The sequence below is a fragment of the Paramormyrops kingsleyae genome, chromosome 18 (assembly GCF_048594095.1).
Source record: "Paramormyrops kingsleyae isolate MSU_618 chromosome 18, PKINGS_0.4, whole genome shotgun sequence".
Taxonomy (NCBI): Eukaryota; Metazoa; Chordata; class Actinopteri; order Osteoglossiformes; family Mormyridae; genus Paramormyrops; species Paramormyrops kingsleyae.
In genome coordinates this window covers 4051599-4068800 of record NC_132814.1, presented here as the reverse complement: position 1 = coordinate 4068800, position 17202 = coordinate 4051599, and the positions used below count along the sequence as shown (strand labels likewise).

General features: G+C 42.4%; 1 protein-coding gene across 3 annotated transcripts; it reads right to left on the bottom strand.

Annotated features, from left to right (window-relative positions):
- Positions 1-486: 486 nt before the first annotated feature.
- Positions 487-14142, bottom strand: LOC111842884 (inositol polyphosphate 5-phosphatase K-like). Of its 3 annotated transcripts, XM_023809959.2 has the most exons (14): positions 13776-14140; positions 12948-13026; positions 10387-10491; positions 9986-10094; positions 8920-9036; positions 8056-8231; positions 7610-7721; positions 6796-6905; positions 6227-6253; positions 5028-5238; positions 4651-4785; positions 4443-4526; positions 2050-2154; positions 487-1931 (listed from the first exon to the last, which is right to left on the bottom strand). In XM_023809959.2, exons 2-14 carry the CDS (start codon positions 13022-13024, stop codon positions 1851-1853), a joined length of 1449 nt encoding a protein of 482 aa, XP_023665727.2. In that variant the 5' UTR covers positions 13025-13026; positions 13776-14140; the 3' UTR covers positions 487-1850. The 3 variants fall into 3 exon arrangements, with proteins under 3 accessions (XP_023665727.2, XP_023665746.2, XP_023665736.2); XM_023809978.2 differs by lacking the exon at positions 6227-6253 and having other exon boundaries at positions 13776-14142; XM_023809968.2 differs by lacking the exon at positions 13776-14140 and having other exon boundaries at positions 12948-13769.
- Positions 14143-17202: the final 3060 nt, after the last annotated feature.

Here is a 17202-nt window from a genome sequence, read left to right as displayed (position 1 = left end):
ATAACACAGGTACAACATATAACAATCATACTTCACACACACAGCACAGAGGTAGGATTCAAAGCCCCGACCCTGGAGGTGCAAGGTAACAGTGGCATCCATTATCACACCATCATGGTCAGCAAAAAAACCCTTCCTCAGTTATAGTCTAGTCCCATCCATCTCCCAATTCCTCATCCAGTTCCGAGTCATGGGAGCCTGGAGTCTGCTCCCACAGATCAGTGTTTCTCAACCTGGCCCTCAGGGGCCCCCAGCCAGTCCACGTTTTTGCTCCCTCCCAGCTCCTAGTATGGCGAAAACATGGACTAAGAGTCCCCTAGGACTGAATTGGGAAACATTGCATACCCTCTAGGCAGAATACGCACACATACCATAAGCTCCGTATTATTTACCAATAGTAACACATCATAAAGATGAGAATTTAAATGGAACTATAAAAAATAATACATTACTGCTAAAGAATGAAAATAAAATTAACTAAACTACTTTTAAGTTTGATAAGATGAAGTTTAATAAAAATCATAATGCAATAAACATTTGTGTTGACTTTTCATTTATGTATTTTCTAGAATTTTCCTTTGTAACACAGACACAATAAAATAGTAATAAATGAACTTAACAGGGAAAGCAACATTTAAATTAACCAGTGATTGTCAGATCAGCGCTAAGCACTTCATCACGCTGAGGGCCCTGCAGTGGTTGATGTAACAACCGTGGCCTCCTGATACAAAGTATCTGTACGATTCTGAGGCTACCAATGCTGTTAGGATCATCTAATTAACACATATAACAATCAACACATGGTTATATCCAAAGAAACACTTCTGGCATCTTGGATATTGGAATAACAGGAATCAAAGCTCTATTTTACACCTGATAAGAAAACACTTCCATTATGCTGGCTGTGGCATAGCTTGTATTTAATGTCCACAAACACAAACAGCACTTTCTGCAGGTTCACATTGACATTAAACTGAGATTCTGCAAGTGTGCAGTATAACTAAATTCTGCCATTTTTTGATTCGCATTAGTCTTAAATCATAGCAAACAAAAAAAAATCTTTCGCTACCGCTCTTTTCCACACTGTTGTACATTTGACAAATAAACTTTGATTTGATTTGACAAACACAGAAATGTACTGGCACAATGAGACAGCTAACTTGTACAGTCGATAAGATGAACATAAAACATATAAAATGTAAAATATATGTAAAATTTTAATCATTAGAAGCCAGCTTTGAAATATTAAATTTAATTTTCATTCGTTATGTGGGAATAGAAACTTGTGATTATAATTTAACTGGGATTCATGAAAATGTCTCCCTGCAACTGCCAATTTTTCTCTGCACATCTTTCACACCTCTGAGGTCTGTGACAGATAAGCTGACGGAAGTGAGTGCTGATCACACGCATACCCTTGTCTCTCATTTATGGACTTGAGGCTTGTTTCTCATTAAGATGCAGTGCAGTGATTAAAGAACCAGACATACTTGCTGTTGATTCAAATCCCACAAGGGTTTTTCTGTTGTACCACTGAGAATATCATACCCAAATGAAAGTTTGTGTAAAAGATAATAATAGCATAATATTAATGTGAAATTGTGAGCTACTTCACATAAATTGACTTTTAAATCATTGCAATGATAATGATTAAAAGCAACATAAATTGCAACTAAAAGATGTCTGTTGGAACATAGTAGTTCTAGAGGCAAAATACTGACATTATGTCAGTGACAGGTCCCCTAGGACACCAATAAAAGCAGAGAGTGGGTGTGGCAATTGGAGGGGCGTAGCTCAGCTGTCCATTCCAGGGTCGATGGTGCTGATTGGTGGTTTGGGCAGGTGCACCCTCAGCTGGCAGCATTCCTGTCCCTCCCATTGGCTATCATGGGTGCTAAGTCTTCCTCGGTGACCATCACAGACTCATGCACCTGAAACAAGCACCTTGGCTCATACTACTGCAGCCTAAGGATTTCTTAATGTGCAGAGTCCAGTGCCAACTCACAGTGTGAATATACGCGTGCACAAACTGCCCATACTTGGACTCACCTGAAAGGGCGGACTGATGCCCACGATGGAGCGTGCATTGCTGCTATAGTAACAGAGCACACAGTCTGTCTTCAGCACTGGGATGTCATCTTTGTTCATGTAAACCTGGATGCATTTGCAGAAAGCAAGAAGTATTCATGAGCACCAGTCTATGTTTAGAAGAAGTACAAGTACAATATCCAGCTCAGAGACCCAAAGCCGGGGTAAAGAACCAACTCTGCACTCTTTCTGCCAGACGGCCAGTGCAGCCCTAATTATATGTGTTATACAGTGGCATCTCACTACTCGAACTCATTAGAACTCGAATTTCTTAGTCGAACCAACCACTTCGAAAAAAAATGACCTAGAACTCGATCTGAATCTCAGAAGTCAAACCGTGAACGCCCACCTAAGTTAACTTGTACGCAGGGGGAAATGAGTCACGCGGCACGTCTCTCAGTGGAAACAAAGGGTAAAGCTTCAGTCTCAGCCTGGCATTCGCTGCGATGGCATCGTTTTTTATTGAAAATATCAGGTAATACACTGTACTTTATATCATTTTGGTAGCCATTGCACATTGTTTGGATACATTCATTTTCTTACTTTACAAATTTGTCACGCCCGGCTCATACGATCCTCCTGTGTGCCATGCCCCCCTCGTTAACCTTGTGTGATATCACGATGTCATCAGCTGTTTCTCATTATTTCCAATGAGTCATGTGTATTTAAGTCTGCGTTCAAGTATGTTTCCCCAGTCCTGTCATTGAAGTCTATGCCGTGTTGTGCCTTGTTTGCCAGCAATAAACCCTGTGTTCTTGGATTCCGCATTCCTTGCTCGGTGTGACAAAATTACTGTTTTGATAAATGTGCTTAGATGTGTGTAGTACAGTATATGCTCTTCTTGTTTGATCCTCTTCATTTTGTATTTAAATGCTAAAAAAAACCCATATCTAGGTGTAATTTTTTGGGGCCGGGAACCAATTAATTGGTTTTCCATTATTTCTTATGGGGAAAATTCGATCAGAACTCAAACTATTTAGGATTCGAACCCAAGTTCTGAACGGATTAAGTTTGAGTTCTGAGGTACGACTGTATATTAATTCACTTATGCTGTAATATAGTTGGGACTGAATAGCAAATCTACAATGTCTGAAGAGGAAAAGAGCATGAATGGGTGACACTCAAAGTGTTTTGCAAACACGTAACAGCAGGCATTCAAGATCCGGTAGCCAACTTTCAAATGACCAGTGTAGAACAATATTTTTTATGCATTAAAGGGCTTAAAGGGTTTAATCTGACTTCTGAAACTACTTTGTAGATATATAATCTTTAGCTGCATAAATACAGATCCTAATAATTTCACTTAAATAACCAAGTCAGCCTTGTCACTTATAATTTATAGCTAGCTAAACTATTTCAATTATCAATAATAATGCCACAAACTTATTCTCTGAATTATTACACCATTTACATGTGTGCCCGGTACAGGAAGCCACATTCAGCCCGACCATAACGCGGGGCGGTGGGCGGTGGGCGGTGGGCGGTGGGGGGTGGAATGTTCGTCCATGGCAGCCTCACTTTCGTGCTGCTTAATTATTTTGAAGAAATCTGCAGTCCATTCAATTCGGTGAGCAAGCTCACCATCTCTGCTTGACTCAGAAAACTCTCCAAGGAGTGAATGAACGAATGAAAAAAGGAGAAAATATCCGAAAGAGAAAAAAAAACATAAGCACATGTACTTTGGATAATTCCAATACGGTTTTTCACATAAAGTACCTACAACAATTTGGAATGAAATATAGTTTAAATAGTTTGTCTGTTGCTTCACTTACATTGGCAGTGTTGCCTGCACATTCCCTCAGTGCTGCCGCTGTTCTTTATCCTCTGTTTTGTTGCGTTTTGTTTTTGTCTTTGCTTCTTTGTGACAGTGTTGTGTACCTACATATCTGAATGTGCTGGGCAGATCCTCTGCAACCATTGGTGTTTACTACACCCCTCTTTGATCTGACAGCGATACAACTTCCTTTAATTAATTAAGCCACACTTGAAGATAATCACTGAATTTTAATCAGGGGAAATTCTAGAATTTTTTTTAAGGTGGAGGACGTAAGTGTGGCCATAATTCATGCAGAGGGGCCAACCTTATCATTAGCCAATGTGGTGCGTGATGGGAAGGGACCAATCAGCTTTCAGCTAGGGCCAGTGTCCCTGTGGTCCCGCCCCTCTATACCCCATCATTTTAATATGTCAATATGAATTCATTTATTTCTCCTATTATTTAGTTTTACGTTCTCAAATTACACACTGGTTACATACAGGAATAGAGAGACGTATCTATCTAATATCAAAAGCATCCAGCTGTACAACAGACAGACACATACACAGAGTACTCAGCTTGGTTAGGGTATACAAACCTGGATGACATCATCACTACTGGAAACCTCTATCCCCTTCACCCAGATGTATGTAATGTAGTCGGACACGCTTCTAAAGCTGGCCTGTGAGATGGAGACACCAAACTGTAACCTTTCCCGGACACTTGATGCGACATGAGCTGACAGAAGGTGATCTGGTGAGGCTGGTCTGGTCATATGACCCTGTCGCCCCCTCCTGTCAGCTGACCTTGTAGAGGCCAATCCAGTCCCAGGTGCTGGCAGAGAAAGGCTCCAGGATGCTGTATGTCACCAGAGGGCCCCCGGTGGCACTCCAATCACCCTCAGCACACACCTGCACCAGAGGGGTCTCATACTTCTTCAGCTGCACAAAAGGTCACAGAAAGTTCGACACACTGCATCGGCTGTTTCCAGTTCCGACAAGGCCAGAGCTCTCTGTGATACAGAATGCAACCACAATGTTGAGATTAATTTCATTCTATTTCTGATAATTCCTTTGGGGGGGGGGACGATGACGACTGATAACAGGTTCTTTGGGAGCCTTCAAAAGGCTTGGCAGACCTACAAAGTCATGTTTTGATCAAGGTTTCACAACAATGGCCTCACCTCAAGACTAAAGGTGCCAATAACAGGCTTGTGGTCGCTGACACCATAGGTACAGTCAGAAGTGTAAGTGTCCAGCACCACCTTAAGGGGGAGGTCTTCCCTGAGTGGCTTCCTCGTCACCTCTTCCACTTTGGACCCTTCCTCCACCTTGGGTCTGGGCTTCACCCTCCACAGGATGCGATCAGTCCAGGCTGGTTTCCGTCTCTTGCCACTGGCCAATCAGAGAGCAGCAGAGATCGCCGTTCACACGGTTCAAATCAGAGAGCAGAAGAGAATGCCATTTACACATCTCCAATCAGAGAGCAGGAGAGAATGCCATTTACACATCTCCAATCAGAGAGCAGGGGAGACTGCCGTTTACACATCTCCACTCAGAGAGCAGAAGAGAATGTCATTTACACATCTCCATTCAGAGAGCAGGAGAGACTGCCATTTACACATCTCCAATCAGAGAGCAAGAGAGACAACAAGTATTCACACAATGAGCTGGTTGCGGGGCGTGAGTGAGACTACAGCATGAACATGGCATTATCAGACACGATGAGCGATGCAGGGCTCTTCTGGTGATTACATGATGCCATTATAGCATGCGGGCACATACACGCACGCACACACACACACGCACGCACACACACGCACGCACACACACACACGCACGCACATGTAGGGTAAACATATCCTTATGGGGACCGTTCATTCATTTCAATGGGAAAAATGCTAACGCTAACTATGACAACCTTAACCCCTACCCTGCCCTAACCATAACCATAAGTAACCAAACAAAACACAAGAGTTTTTGCATTTTTAATTTTTTCATAGCAGTCACCGATTTTTATAAAATAGAGTTTTCCCTTATGGGGACCAGGAAACCGGTCCCCATAAGGGAGAAAAAAACGGATATTTATCACGTTATGGGGACATTGTGGTAAGGATAGGTAAACCCGCTCGCACACACACACACACACATCGAGAAGCACACAGTGCAAGTATGTGAGCGGGTGTGTGGAAGCACTTCTGTTGAGGTGAGGTTAGATCTACAGTATGACAGGTATCTAGCCACATCCACAGAAAGATGTGTTCATCTGTGCTCCACAAGTCATATAGTAGAATAGCCATGGATGGTGGGGGGGCAGATAATGAAGGGGATTTGGCAGGCTTAGTGAGCAACGATAGTACTGGGGGAATTTTAAAGCTCTTACTTAAAGCCCAGCCACATCTTTGATGCCCTGTAAAGAGAGAGGGTAAGACCGTCATCTCTGGTGACAGGAAGTGAGGCGTCTGACTGTCTGGGTGAGGCATTTGGATGCCGTAAAATGGTATAGTGAGTCAACAAAATAAGCTGATGTGGGATTCCTTCCAAAACCTAATCTTAAGCCATCCTTTGGAATCATAAAAAATAGCACTCTTAAAATTAAAGTGTTTCCTGTGTTTTAAAAACCAGTGTTTCACAAATCGGTCCTCTGGGAGCCCCGGACAGTCCATGACTTGCTGGGAGGTGGGAGGGAGCAAAAATGTGGACCATCTGGGGGTGTCTGAGGACCAGACTGAGAAACACCGTTGTAGACCATCACACAATAACAGATCAGAAAATTGGTGGCACAGAATTTGTCACCACAATGTCTCACAATGAGATTCAAGAAGGGGAATCCCTCTTGTACCTCAAGAAACCCTTGGTAACTTGATCCACTTCCTCACATTTCTCCGCTATGCATGAACACGCTCTTAAAAAGCTTCCCAGCATGTTACGACGTTCGCAAGATCGCATTACCTGGTGTCGTAGTTTTGGGAAAACCTGTCAAACTTGTAGGTGGGTTTAAAGTACAGAGGTCCTTCCTTAAACTCCTGCAGCAAGGCCTCCTTCTTCATCATCATCAGCAGCTGAGGGCCAAACAAAGTGGTTGAACTTAGAGTCACACAGGGAAGAAACTTTGAGAATCAAGCCCAACAGTAAGATTTGCAGAGTCATACTGAGTCAGAGAGTCACATCGTGAGTGAAGCAGAGTCAAATGGAAAGCATCACACTAGAAGACAACCAGCTACGGTTTTCTTTTTCATATCTTAATGCAATTAGCCTGTTAATTAACTGTGCATGTCTGTCACTTCACTATCTTAGGTGACTAAATTTAATATTTAATGTTCTAAGCAGCCTTTTGAGGGTCAGCACATCCCATAAGTGTCACTGTGCACATGGAATATTAATTGACGAATAATACATTATTAATTAGCTAGCCACTGTTATGCAGGATGGCCGACAAAGCAGAGAAAATGTACGGGCATGACTGAAAACACCTTTATTTTAAAGGAAAGGATGCTATGTGGTTAAGTCTACAAGCTCCTAATAAGGAGAAAACCAACCATGTAAAGATGTGTTGTTTGTTATAACTTTTGTCTGTTTTAGTCGGTTTGGGATAGTTTCCTGGTCCCCGTATGGGAAAACTCTATTTTATAAAAATCCGTAACTGCAATAAAAAAACTAAAAATGCACTCTTGTATTTTGTTTGGTTACTTATGGTTATGGTTATGGTTATGGTTATGGTTATGGTTATGGTTAGGGCTGGGTGGGAGGGGGCCGGCAATCACACCTGGTCCTTGTTCCACAGCAGGCTGAAACGATTGCTGGTGATAGCAGCGCGCAGGAAGAGAAGACCATGGTCGTCGATGCGGAAGTTCAGATCCCCAAACCAGAAGAGCAAACTGGGGCACATAACTCTTATTAAACCATGACCAGCCGTGACCTATCCTGTTGCAATCTGATCTCTACTTTTAAAGTTTTGCACTAGTACGAAATTTGCTACAGAATCTCAGAGTAACAAAAATAATAATCCATTTTATCTTATCTACATCCATAAATCTATCAGTCCATCCATCTTCCAATCACTTATCCTGGTTCATGTCTTTCATCTGTAATATATTTTCATTAAAGTTGTAATTTTATCTTAGATTGCAGTTGTTTTGCACTTTTCATTCAGAATAAATGTGTTCAGTCACTATGTTCGGCGTGAACAGAGCACACAAGCAGGACACTGACTCGTGGTCGAGCACATGCGGTGTGTCATGCGTGTCAAACTCCTGCACATCCAGGATGTACTCAAACTCATCGACGCGCTGCGCTGCGTAGCTCATGTGTGCCAGCAGGTGGCAGTTAAGGAAGCACAGCGTGTGTCCATAAAAGGAGATCCGTGCGGACACCCCGCCCTTGTTGCCCTGGGAGATGAGTGAAGACAACGGCAAACAGAAGAAAGGGACAAATTTAACACTTGTAGAATATTAACCAGTATGACCGGTGCCCCCCCCGGCTCCCTTATGGCACCAATGCCGAGTATAACCACTATGGCCTGGTAACTCATAAAATGTCTTCTGGTGTTCCTGTCTCTCCACCTTCTATATCATCATCTTCTTTCCCTCCACTTCCCTGGATCTTACCACCTCTCAACCCTGAGCTACCTAGGATTCCAGCACCAGATACACCATTTGTACAACCAACCAGCCAGCCAACCAGTCAACCAATAATCCAACCAACCTGCCAGCTAACCAGCCAACAAACCAGCTAACCAACCAACCAATCAATCAATCATTATTTCTGTATGGTTTCTATAGAAATGCTTCTGTGCATGACACTAGAATGAATTAGCCAATTCACTCTCCGCATCTACTGGCAAAAATATTCAACCTACCATACAGGTATCAGATTTCCTTGAATTACAAATGATACATATACATATTCATCTCGTCAGTATTTTTATTGCCAAGTCATAGTCTCTGACAGTAAAGTCAAAGTCAAAATGAATTATTTGCCAGCAAATATTTTAAAGAAAATCAATTTTGCATATTATTGTATGCCACTGTAGTTGTGCACAGCAAAAGCCCCGACCCAGAGCAGCCCATGCCTCACCCAGTACCCGAAGATCCCAGTGCGGGTGTAGGTGGTCTGCAGATCCCTGATGAAAGGGAGGTGGAGCTGCTTGCTGAAGACCAGCAGGAGCAGACCCTGCATGCGCACAGAGGTCACCTGGGAGGGAAGGACACCATAAGCCAAACAGAAGACCCTAGCATCTCACCAGCACTGCAGTCCCATCGCTGCTCACACCAGTCTTTTTTGCCCCCTGATACTTTTGCCCAGACAGGCATTCTGTTCCAGAAACACAATTATAGAACAAATGACCCCCCCAAACCCGAAACAAAGACAATGATGGATGTTCTGCTGCTTGTGTTGCACGTTCACAAGATGGCAATGTCACCTGCAATGACAAACAAGCTGAGAAAAAGCTTCCGATGTTATGTAAGCTCGAGCAGACAAAGGAATCACTGTCTATGTCCAATTCAGCAGAACCCCCCCCCCCCCCCAGCTCCCTCTATCCCAACAAAGAGTGGAATGAAGCACATCATTGTTTCAAAGACAGACACAAACACATACCCAGAAACTCACAGAAGAGCACATACACTCTGGTGTCTGATACATTACATCCCCAAGAGTTTGTGGACACCAGCTGTCCAACATCTCATTCCGAAACTAAAGGCATTAATATGAAGTTGGCCACCCTATTGTTGCTATAATAGCCTGTTCTCTACAGGGAAGGCTCTCCACTAGATGTTGGAACATTGCTGGTGGCATTTGCTGCTATTCAGGTTGCGTAGTGATGCTATCAGGTCCCTTTCCGTGAGCTGGTGTGGCCTAACACTTCAAAGCTGAATTCGCACCCACCTTCTCAATCACTTCACTTGCGGTTCACCGGGGCAGCTCTAGCAAGACAAACTGACTTGTAGGAAAGACGCCGTCTTATGTTGGTGCCAGGTGAAAGGTCATTAAGCTCTTCTGTACAATCACCCATTCTGCAGCTAATGTTTGTTGCAGGAGATTGTGTTGTGTGACTGTGTGCTTGATTATACAATGGATCTGGTTTAATTAGGCAACTCCATTTAATAGGGGTATCCACATTACATTTTGGACATCTGTGTACCTTTACATAGCCAAGAGGCCCCAGTGTGGCCATGAAGAGGTGGCTCCAGGAATCTTCAAAGACCAAATCCATGACAAACTGCAACAGTCTGGCATTCACCTCCTGCAGGCTAGAAAAACACAGACACACACACACACACATACACACATAAGCCAGTGGAATTTGGAAAGTCACAGTTATTGATTAGTTTATATAATATATTAAAGAGTATCTGACTCATAAACATTATACATACAGATGTTACGGCTGTAATGCAAAAAAAATTTATATGTTAAAAATCCAGTTAACTCAGGTCGAATCACAACTTATTCACTCAGAAAGGACTTTCTATTGGATGTCCAGTTGCACAGTGTATCCTTTTGTAGCACTTGGATTCACAGTACAGTCCATTGCCGACTCACCCAATTACGTAGAGGTCTGCGGTGACCTGGGAGTCCAGGTACAGCAGGGAGCTGATATTGTCTGGGGGTTCTGACGTGCCGATATTCCATGTGACCACATGTACCCTGTGGGAGGAGGACAGGCATTCACGAGAAAAACAGCAATGAGTTGGAATTGTGGGTAATGTAGTTTGAAAAGACAAGCAGCGTTATCCATGAGGGGCTGTTCACTTTACAGTGTCAGTCTCAGATGTCTCTGAGGACTATGAGAACTTAAATGTGAGCCCAGTAGGAGTGGACGGCTTTGTTTTCCCCAAATTTTCCTCCAGTTATTTGTCCTTCAGAACAATGTTGTGGGGTCACAACATACCATACACCAAGTTGCCTATGGGGCTGTGTAGCTGCAGAGCAGTCGGGGGGCGGGGCATGCTGACCCATGTGCCCCATCAAAACCATCCAACAATGGGTACACTAACATCAGAACTGGACCTCGGATCAGTGGAAGAAGGTCAGCTGGTCCGATGAATCCTCATTCCTTGGCAGTGCTGACAACACGGTGAATTCATAACACATCTCACCTTGTCTCCCCACATTTATCATTGCATTTACCTATCAGGTCACACGACAGCAACTGGTTACACCAAACAGCAGACCTCTGAACTTCATAATCGTGTTTTCAGTCCCTGCTTGCTTTCAGTGCTGTAGAAGCTGCTTGCGTTCAATGGGCAAATCTACAAACCCACTAGAGTAAACATGGTCGGTGCTCATCAGGGTGGAATCATGTGACCATCCCTTAGCCCTTGTACCAGATGCGAAGACCAGCTGACCCACAACAGAGTGCATGACCACGTGACAGCACTAAGCGCACCGACCTCAGTGTTACTGAGATCCAAACATGCACAGGATGGCTGTTTAATTGGCAAAAGTAATCCGGGTAAATCCATTTGCGATGGGGGTCACGCAGAATGAAATGAAGCCTACAATACAATCCAAGGACAAAAGCGGGGGCAGAAAAAATACCTCCGTCTAATTCCAGCTAATTACCAAGAGATCCCACACTGCAGACCACCCCCTCCCCCTCCCCTCGGGCAATAAAACAAGTGGATTCTTAAGGACTATTCTTTGGGGAGAGCAAAAAAAGACATGTGGGAAGCAGGTCATGTGGGAGATTACTGGAAAAAAACATACTAATTCTACAACAAAATAATAGCTAGGCCGACATACAAACTGAAGTCTTACACAGCATTAAGCATGTTGTGCAGCTTGATAATGTAGCACAAGTATATTTAATAGATACACTAATCTACTGTATAATAATTCTTACATTCATGACTATATAAATAATACTTGCTTAGGCTTTGCATATTAGAAATTAAGCTTTGATATTTTATTTTAGGGGGTGACATGGTGGTGCAGTGGTTGGCACTGTTGCCTCACACCTCTGGGACCTGGGTTTAAGTCCCCGCCTGGGTCATATGTGTGTGGAGTTTGCATGTTCTTCCCGTGTCGTCGTGGGGTTTCCTCCCACAGTCCAAAAACATGCTGAGGCTAATTGGTGTTACTAAATTGCCCATAGGTGTGCATGTGTGAGTGAATGGTGTGTGAGTGTGCCCTGCAGTGGGCTGGCCCCCTGTCCAGGGTTGTTCCCTGCCTCGTGCCCATTGCTTCCGGGATAGGCTCCGGACCCCCCGCGACCCAGTAGTATAAGCGGGTTGGATAATGGATGGATGGATGGATGGATTTTATTTTTGACACTTTAATACAATTGCCAGTCAGAGCTGTACCACCATCCAGTGAATCGTCTGCTTTTTACAGCACCAGGGATCTACAGAACACCAATTTTAGAAAAACGAATGTGATACGGAAATTCCATGTTTTAATGTCATTGTCCCAGACATCAATGCTGCTGTTGACAGTAAACAATCCTGAATGGATTTGGTCAGTGTTTATATAAAAAATATAATGATATGGACAGACACACATTTTACTCACAACATTGCCTTCCAATAAAAGCACAATACGAATGTCTCCTGAGGACAAGAGAAGGTGAAAGTAATTTCTTTCTCTTCGGGGTGCATATAATTCAAGGGATGTGCAGGACAATGGTGTCAAACAAAATTTACTTCAGCTACATCACTTTTGATTGAAATTTCCATTTGAAGGCAAAATAATTTGCAAGTATGGCTTCAGTAAACCAGCTCCTTAATCACCAGACTGCAAGACCTGTGTTTATCTGTTAGTCTAATATGATGCATTTTTGTCTGCACCATACCAGCCAATTAGCTATACTGACCTGTTGTTATGTTTATGAATATCGTACCTCCACAGATTAAAAAATACGTTTCGTCCTTTTATGAATTCACATTTTCAGTCATCTGAGCATACCAGCACCATGTGACCCATTCTGCACTCCCACTGCCAAACATATAAATGAGCAAAATGATACATAATAAATTTACTTGGCAAACAGCAACAACAAATGGCACATTCCAAGTACAGCATTTCCTGTGGCTGAGTCAGACTAGCACTTAAATAACAGATTTATGAAAGGAGGAAGAGATATATCAAATTCTAGGGCATACCTGTATGTCTCCCACTGCCCAGGAAGCTGGATACTGGCAGAGTTGGGAATACCTTCCTGGGACTCCGCTCCATCCATACCTGACAAAACAGGTCACATGATTAGCTGACTGGGCACCTTGTGTGACATTATTACCCATCAGTCTCAATGCCAATTTCAATTAAGTATTTTAAGATGGCCTAAGACCTAAAAGCTTCAAAAGCAACAAACAAAATATCCATCCTCTAACCACTTAATTATTCTTGTCAGGGTCGCTGGAACAAACAAAATATGCAGTCACTAACACATCGTATTCATCAGTCAGTTTGCCCGTGGTGAGTAATACACATTTAATTTTCAGAAAATAAATTTATTTGAGCCACGTTAATTAAACAAATTATTTTCCCAGCCATTAAGTAAATTAGACTATACTATTCTTTCTCAGTAGTTTGGCAAACAGCTAGATGGATAGAAAAATTACATTTTAATAATGATAACGGAAACTACATAATTGCTACATATCTTGCTTTTCCAATAAAATTCAGCTAAATGTATAGCATTTGTTAAAGGCTAAGAAGTCTCGCGTGAATGGGAATCTGTCAGAGAGTAATAAGAATATACTCATCTTTCACTAAAACTGCGAGTCAAATTGCAGCCTCACTATATTCTTCAGCTATGGCTCATCAGCTGTTACTCCCGCAATCGCTCAAGATATTAACTGCTACCCGCGAACTTTGTCCAAGTAATTCCAGAAATGCATGCAAGGATAGCGAGATTAGGTGCTTCGGCATAAATATTTATCTCCAACTAGCGCAAACGCAGCAGCAATCAAACTCAGCGTGTGAAATACCTGCTGTGCAGTGCACTATGAGTCCCGTGGTGACTCGGCGCGTGTGCAGTGTACAGTCGCGTGGCTCAGGGTCTCGGCCAATTCCGGGCGCCCTCGGTGCAGTCCGGCCGCCGGCGGAATCGGGAGCAGTAAGGCTGCGCGGACTTTAAAACTCTCCGCGGAATTACAATGCATGACATAACCGCTACACAAAGCCCAGTGTTTAGTCATTGTTAGTTAACTAAAAGGTCCTGGCTCATACAGTGTAGAAGACTAACGAAAAGTTCAAGGAGTGAGTGTAGTACAAAAGTTTTTTTAGTGTTTTAGTACTGGTTTATTTTCATGACTCTCTTTCCCCCCTCTCGTGTTGAGCAACAATTTAATTACTTTAAGTTTGGAGTATTGACTTGAGCTGTAAAACGTTTGTAGGCACAACATGGCTTGTACTAAGTCGCTTTCACCAGTGATGGTTTATTATGGTTACATTTTACAGTTTCATACTTAAATGGGATTTTTACCTAACTGATGTGCCCTGTTTGTTTAAAATAACATATTAATATTCCGTCTGCTTTGTAAATCCCGATGAGGTCTTCACCCTTTTGCTGTACGTGCATTGACCCGGCGACTGTAATGAGTTTAGCTCCTATTCTTTCTCTCTCGCATGACCTGCGATTTTTTGTTGTTGTTAAGCGCATGAAAGCGTTACATAATGGCGAAGGACTGGGGTTTCCCGCGGCTTCTGGCCTCTTAGTGCGCGTGACTAGAGATGGAAATGGAGATTGTTTTCAGTGTATGTATTTTCTACTTCGTTCATATAGAAGATTCATTTCGACACTTAAATCTGGAATAATTTTGGGTCCTTTGGGAGTGCTTACATGCTGATCAAAATGATGTTAAACGTTCAAACGTTTATTAAACTGTACTTTTAACTGACTAGACAGTAGGGGTGTGCAAAGCAGCCGGTATTTGTATCTGTATTTGTATTTGTTGAGGGGGGAAAAGTATTTGTATTTGTATTCGTATTCGAGTAAAATTCAAAATAGGCGTAAAAATCCAGTTTTTTTTGCGTTGCACTTCTAATTTACGTTATAGTGTAAGTATTCTTTAATTATAATTATGGATATGCAGTAGACAGAGTAACTTAAACGTACCATATAACTCCTACAAGTGCATACAATTCGACACAACTACACAAGCATTGTTTTAACCTTTTTAACCAAACGTTAACGTTACTCTGTCAACAGCCTATTGTCTAAATTACCGAGCTAACAGAGCTACGTAAACAGAGCGAACATGAGAACACCTGACTGCAGACGTCAATAATGCAGCGTAATGGACTACTCTCCCGATCAAACTCCGCTTCCCGAAAGTTATAAACTGCCTCCGGAACCCAGTTAAGGTACAAAAATCTATTCAACAAAAATAGTGATACAGTTAAGTCTTTTTTTCGCTCAGCCGAGTCTTTGCTGTTGCTGTGTGGAGCAGCCTGTGTCAGTCACCTCTTTTACTCCCCCCCCGACTCCTGAACTCACTCACTCACTCACTCATCCGGGCATGCACTGCGGTCTCAAGAGGAAACGCAGCTTTTTAATATAAAGTTTTTCTTGTTCCCGAATACAAATATTTTTTAAAGTATTTGTTCGAAATAAGTATTCGTAAAAAACACATTATTTGTGCCTTTCCGAATACCGTATTCGGGTTCGGCTCCACCCCTACTAGACAGTATATCATTCAACATATTATATATTTCTTATATCTGTCTATATGTTTTGTGTGCCCTTATACAGTCAGTTTTATTACAGTCACTCCTACGTCTGCTCCTTCATGCAAATATCTAATCATCCAATCATGCGGAAGCAATTCTGTGCATTAAATCATGCAAATACTGGTCAAGAGCTTCAGTTAGTTCAAGCTCACAGGAAAATTGCATTAGCCTAATTCAAATAACCACTCTTTACAACAGCTGTGAGGAGAAACGCATCTCTGAACAAACAAACAACCAAAACACGTCGAGGGGCAGAAGATCACGTCGAATTTCACTCCTGTCAACTCAGGACAGGAAACTGAGGCTACAGTGGGCACAGACTCACCGATACCGGACAATTAATGATTGGAAAAAACATCGCCTGTGAGGAGTCTCGATTTCTGCTGCGGCGTTCAGATGGTTGGGACAGAGTTGGGCACGGACAGCATGATTGCATGATTCCTGTTGTGTTCTATTGATGTGCGAGTATAAGAATCCAGTAAAGCATTCCTGATACCACATACCCAAACTGGCTTGTCTAAACAGTTCAATCTGGTGGTGGTGGTCTAATGATGTGAGTAATGCTTTCTTGGCACACACTGGACTCCCACTATCAATCAAGCTTCATTTAAATGCTCCAGCCTAGTCTAGTATAGTTGAGTATGGTTGAGTATGGTTGATGACCATGTATCAGGCACGGACTGGCCAGCAGGAAGTTTGGGGAAATTTCTTGGTCGTCAGCTAAACGGCACAATTCAACCGGCCCCAGTTTAATAATTTGCTGCCGACTGGGGGGAAAGGGGTATCCTAAGGTACATTTTGGCACTGAAACCCCCTCCCACCCTGTTCAGCAGCAAATTATCAAATTGGGGCCACTTGGCAGCAAATCCCCAGGCTGCCTTTTGTTGCCAGTCTGCCCCCCGCCATTAGTATTCATTGATGGCCACAATTTATCCATCTTTTAGTTTCCAGCAGGGTAATGTGCCATATGACAAAGCACAAGTCATACTGGTTCACTGAATAGAATGGTGAGCTCAGTGTTCTTCAGTCACCTTATCAGTGATCCAGTAGAGCACCTTTGGGATGTGGTGGAATAGGTGATTCAGTATGAATATGCAGCCAACAAATCTGCAGCAAATATGTGATGAAATCATGCCAACCTGGATCAGAATCGCTAATATTTCTAGCACTTGGAAGAGTCCTTAATACAAGGATCTCAGGCCGTTCTGATAGCAGCATTTGAACATTCCTTATAAAACATTCGATGAGTGTATATTATATTTTATATTAATTATATTTGACATGCTGATGTCTGTACGTACATCATTACACCAGTGGATGGCAAAAAGAGATGATATCCTGTAAGGATGTAACGATACACTCTACTCATGATTCGATACGATTCACAATTCTGAGTTCACGATACGATTTTCTCACGATTTTTTAACAGAATGAGCTGCAGACAAATTTATTCAAAAATATTCCTTTTTCTTTCAAAACTGTGCAAAATGTGTCTTCTTAACAGTGCAACTGAAATTGAATAAAGTACTGTTTTTAAAAATCCCTAATCAAAATAAAAAAAATCTTCAAATAAATAAACAGTAGTGCATTACATTAACTGCACCTTCACAATGCTTTTATATTGCATTCATAAAATGTTCAGTACACCTTCACAATGTATTAATTAAGTATTCAAAAATCATT

Coding starts and splice junctions, on each gene's coding strand:
- LOC111842884 (XM_023809959.2), bottom strand. CDS start 13,024: ATGGATGGAGCGGAGTCCCAGGAAGGTATTCCCAACTCTGCCAGTATC. Junction 10,095..10,386: donor GCAGACCTCTACGTAATTGG/GTGAGTCGGCAA, acceptor GTGTTTTTCTAG/CCTGCAGGAGGTGAATGCCA. Junction 8,232..8,919: donor CTGGGATCTTCGGGTACTGG/GTGAGGCATGGG, acceptor CTCATCTCCCAG/GGCAACAAGGGCGGGGTGTC.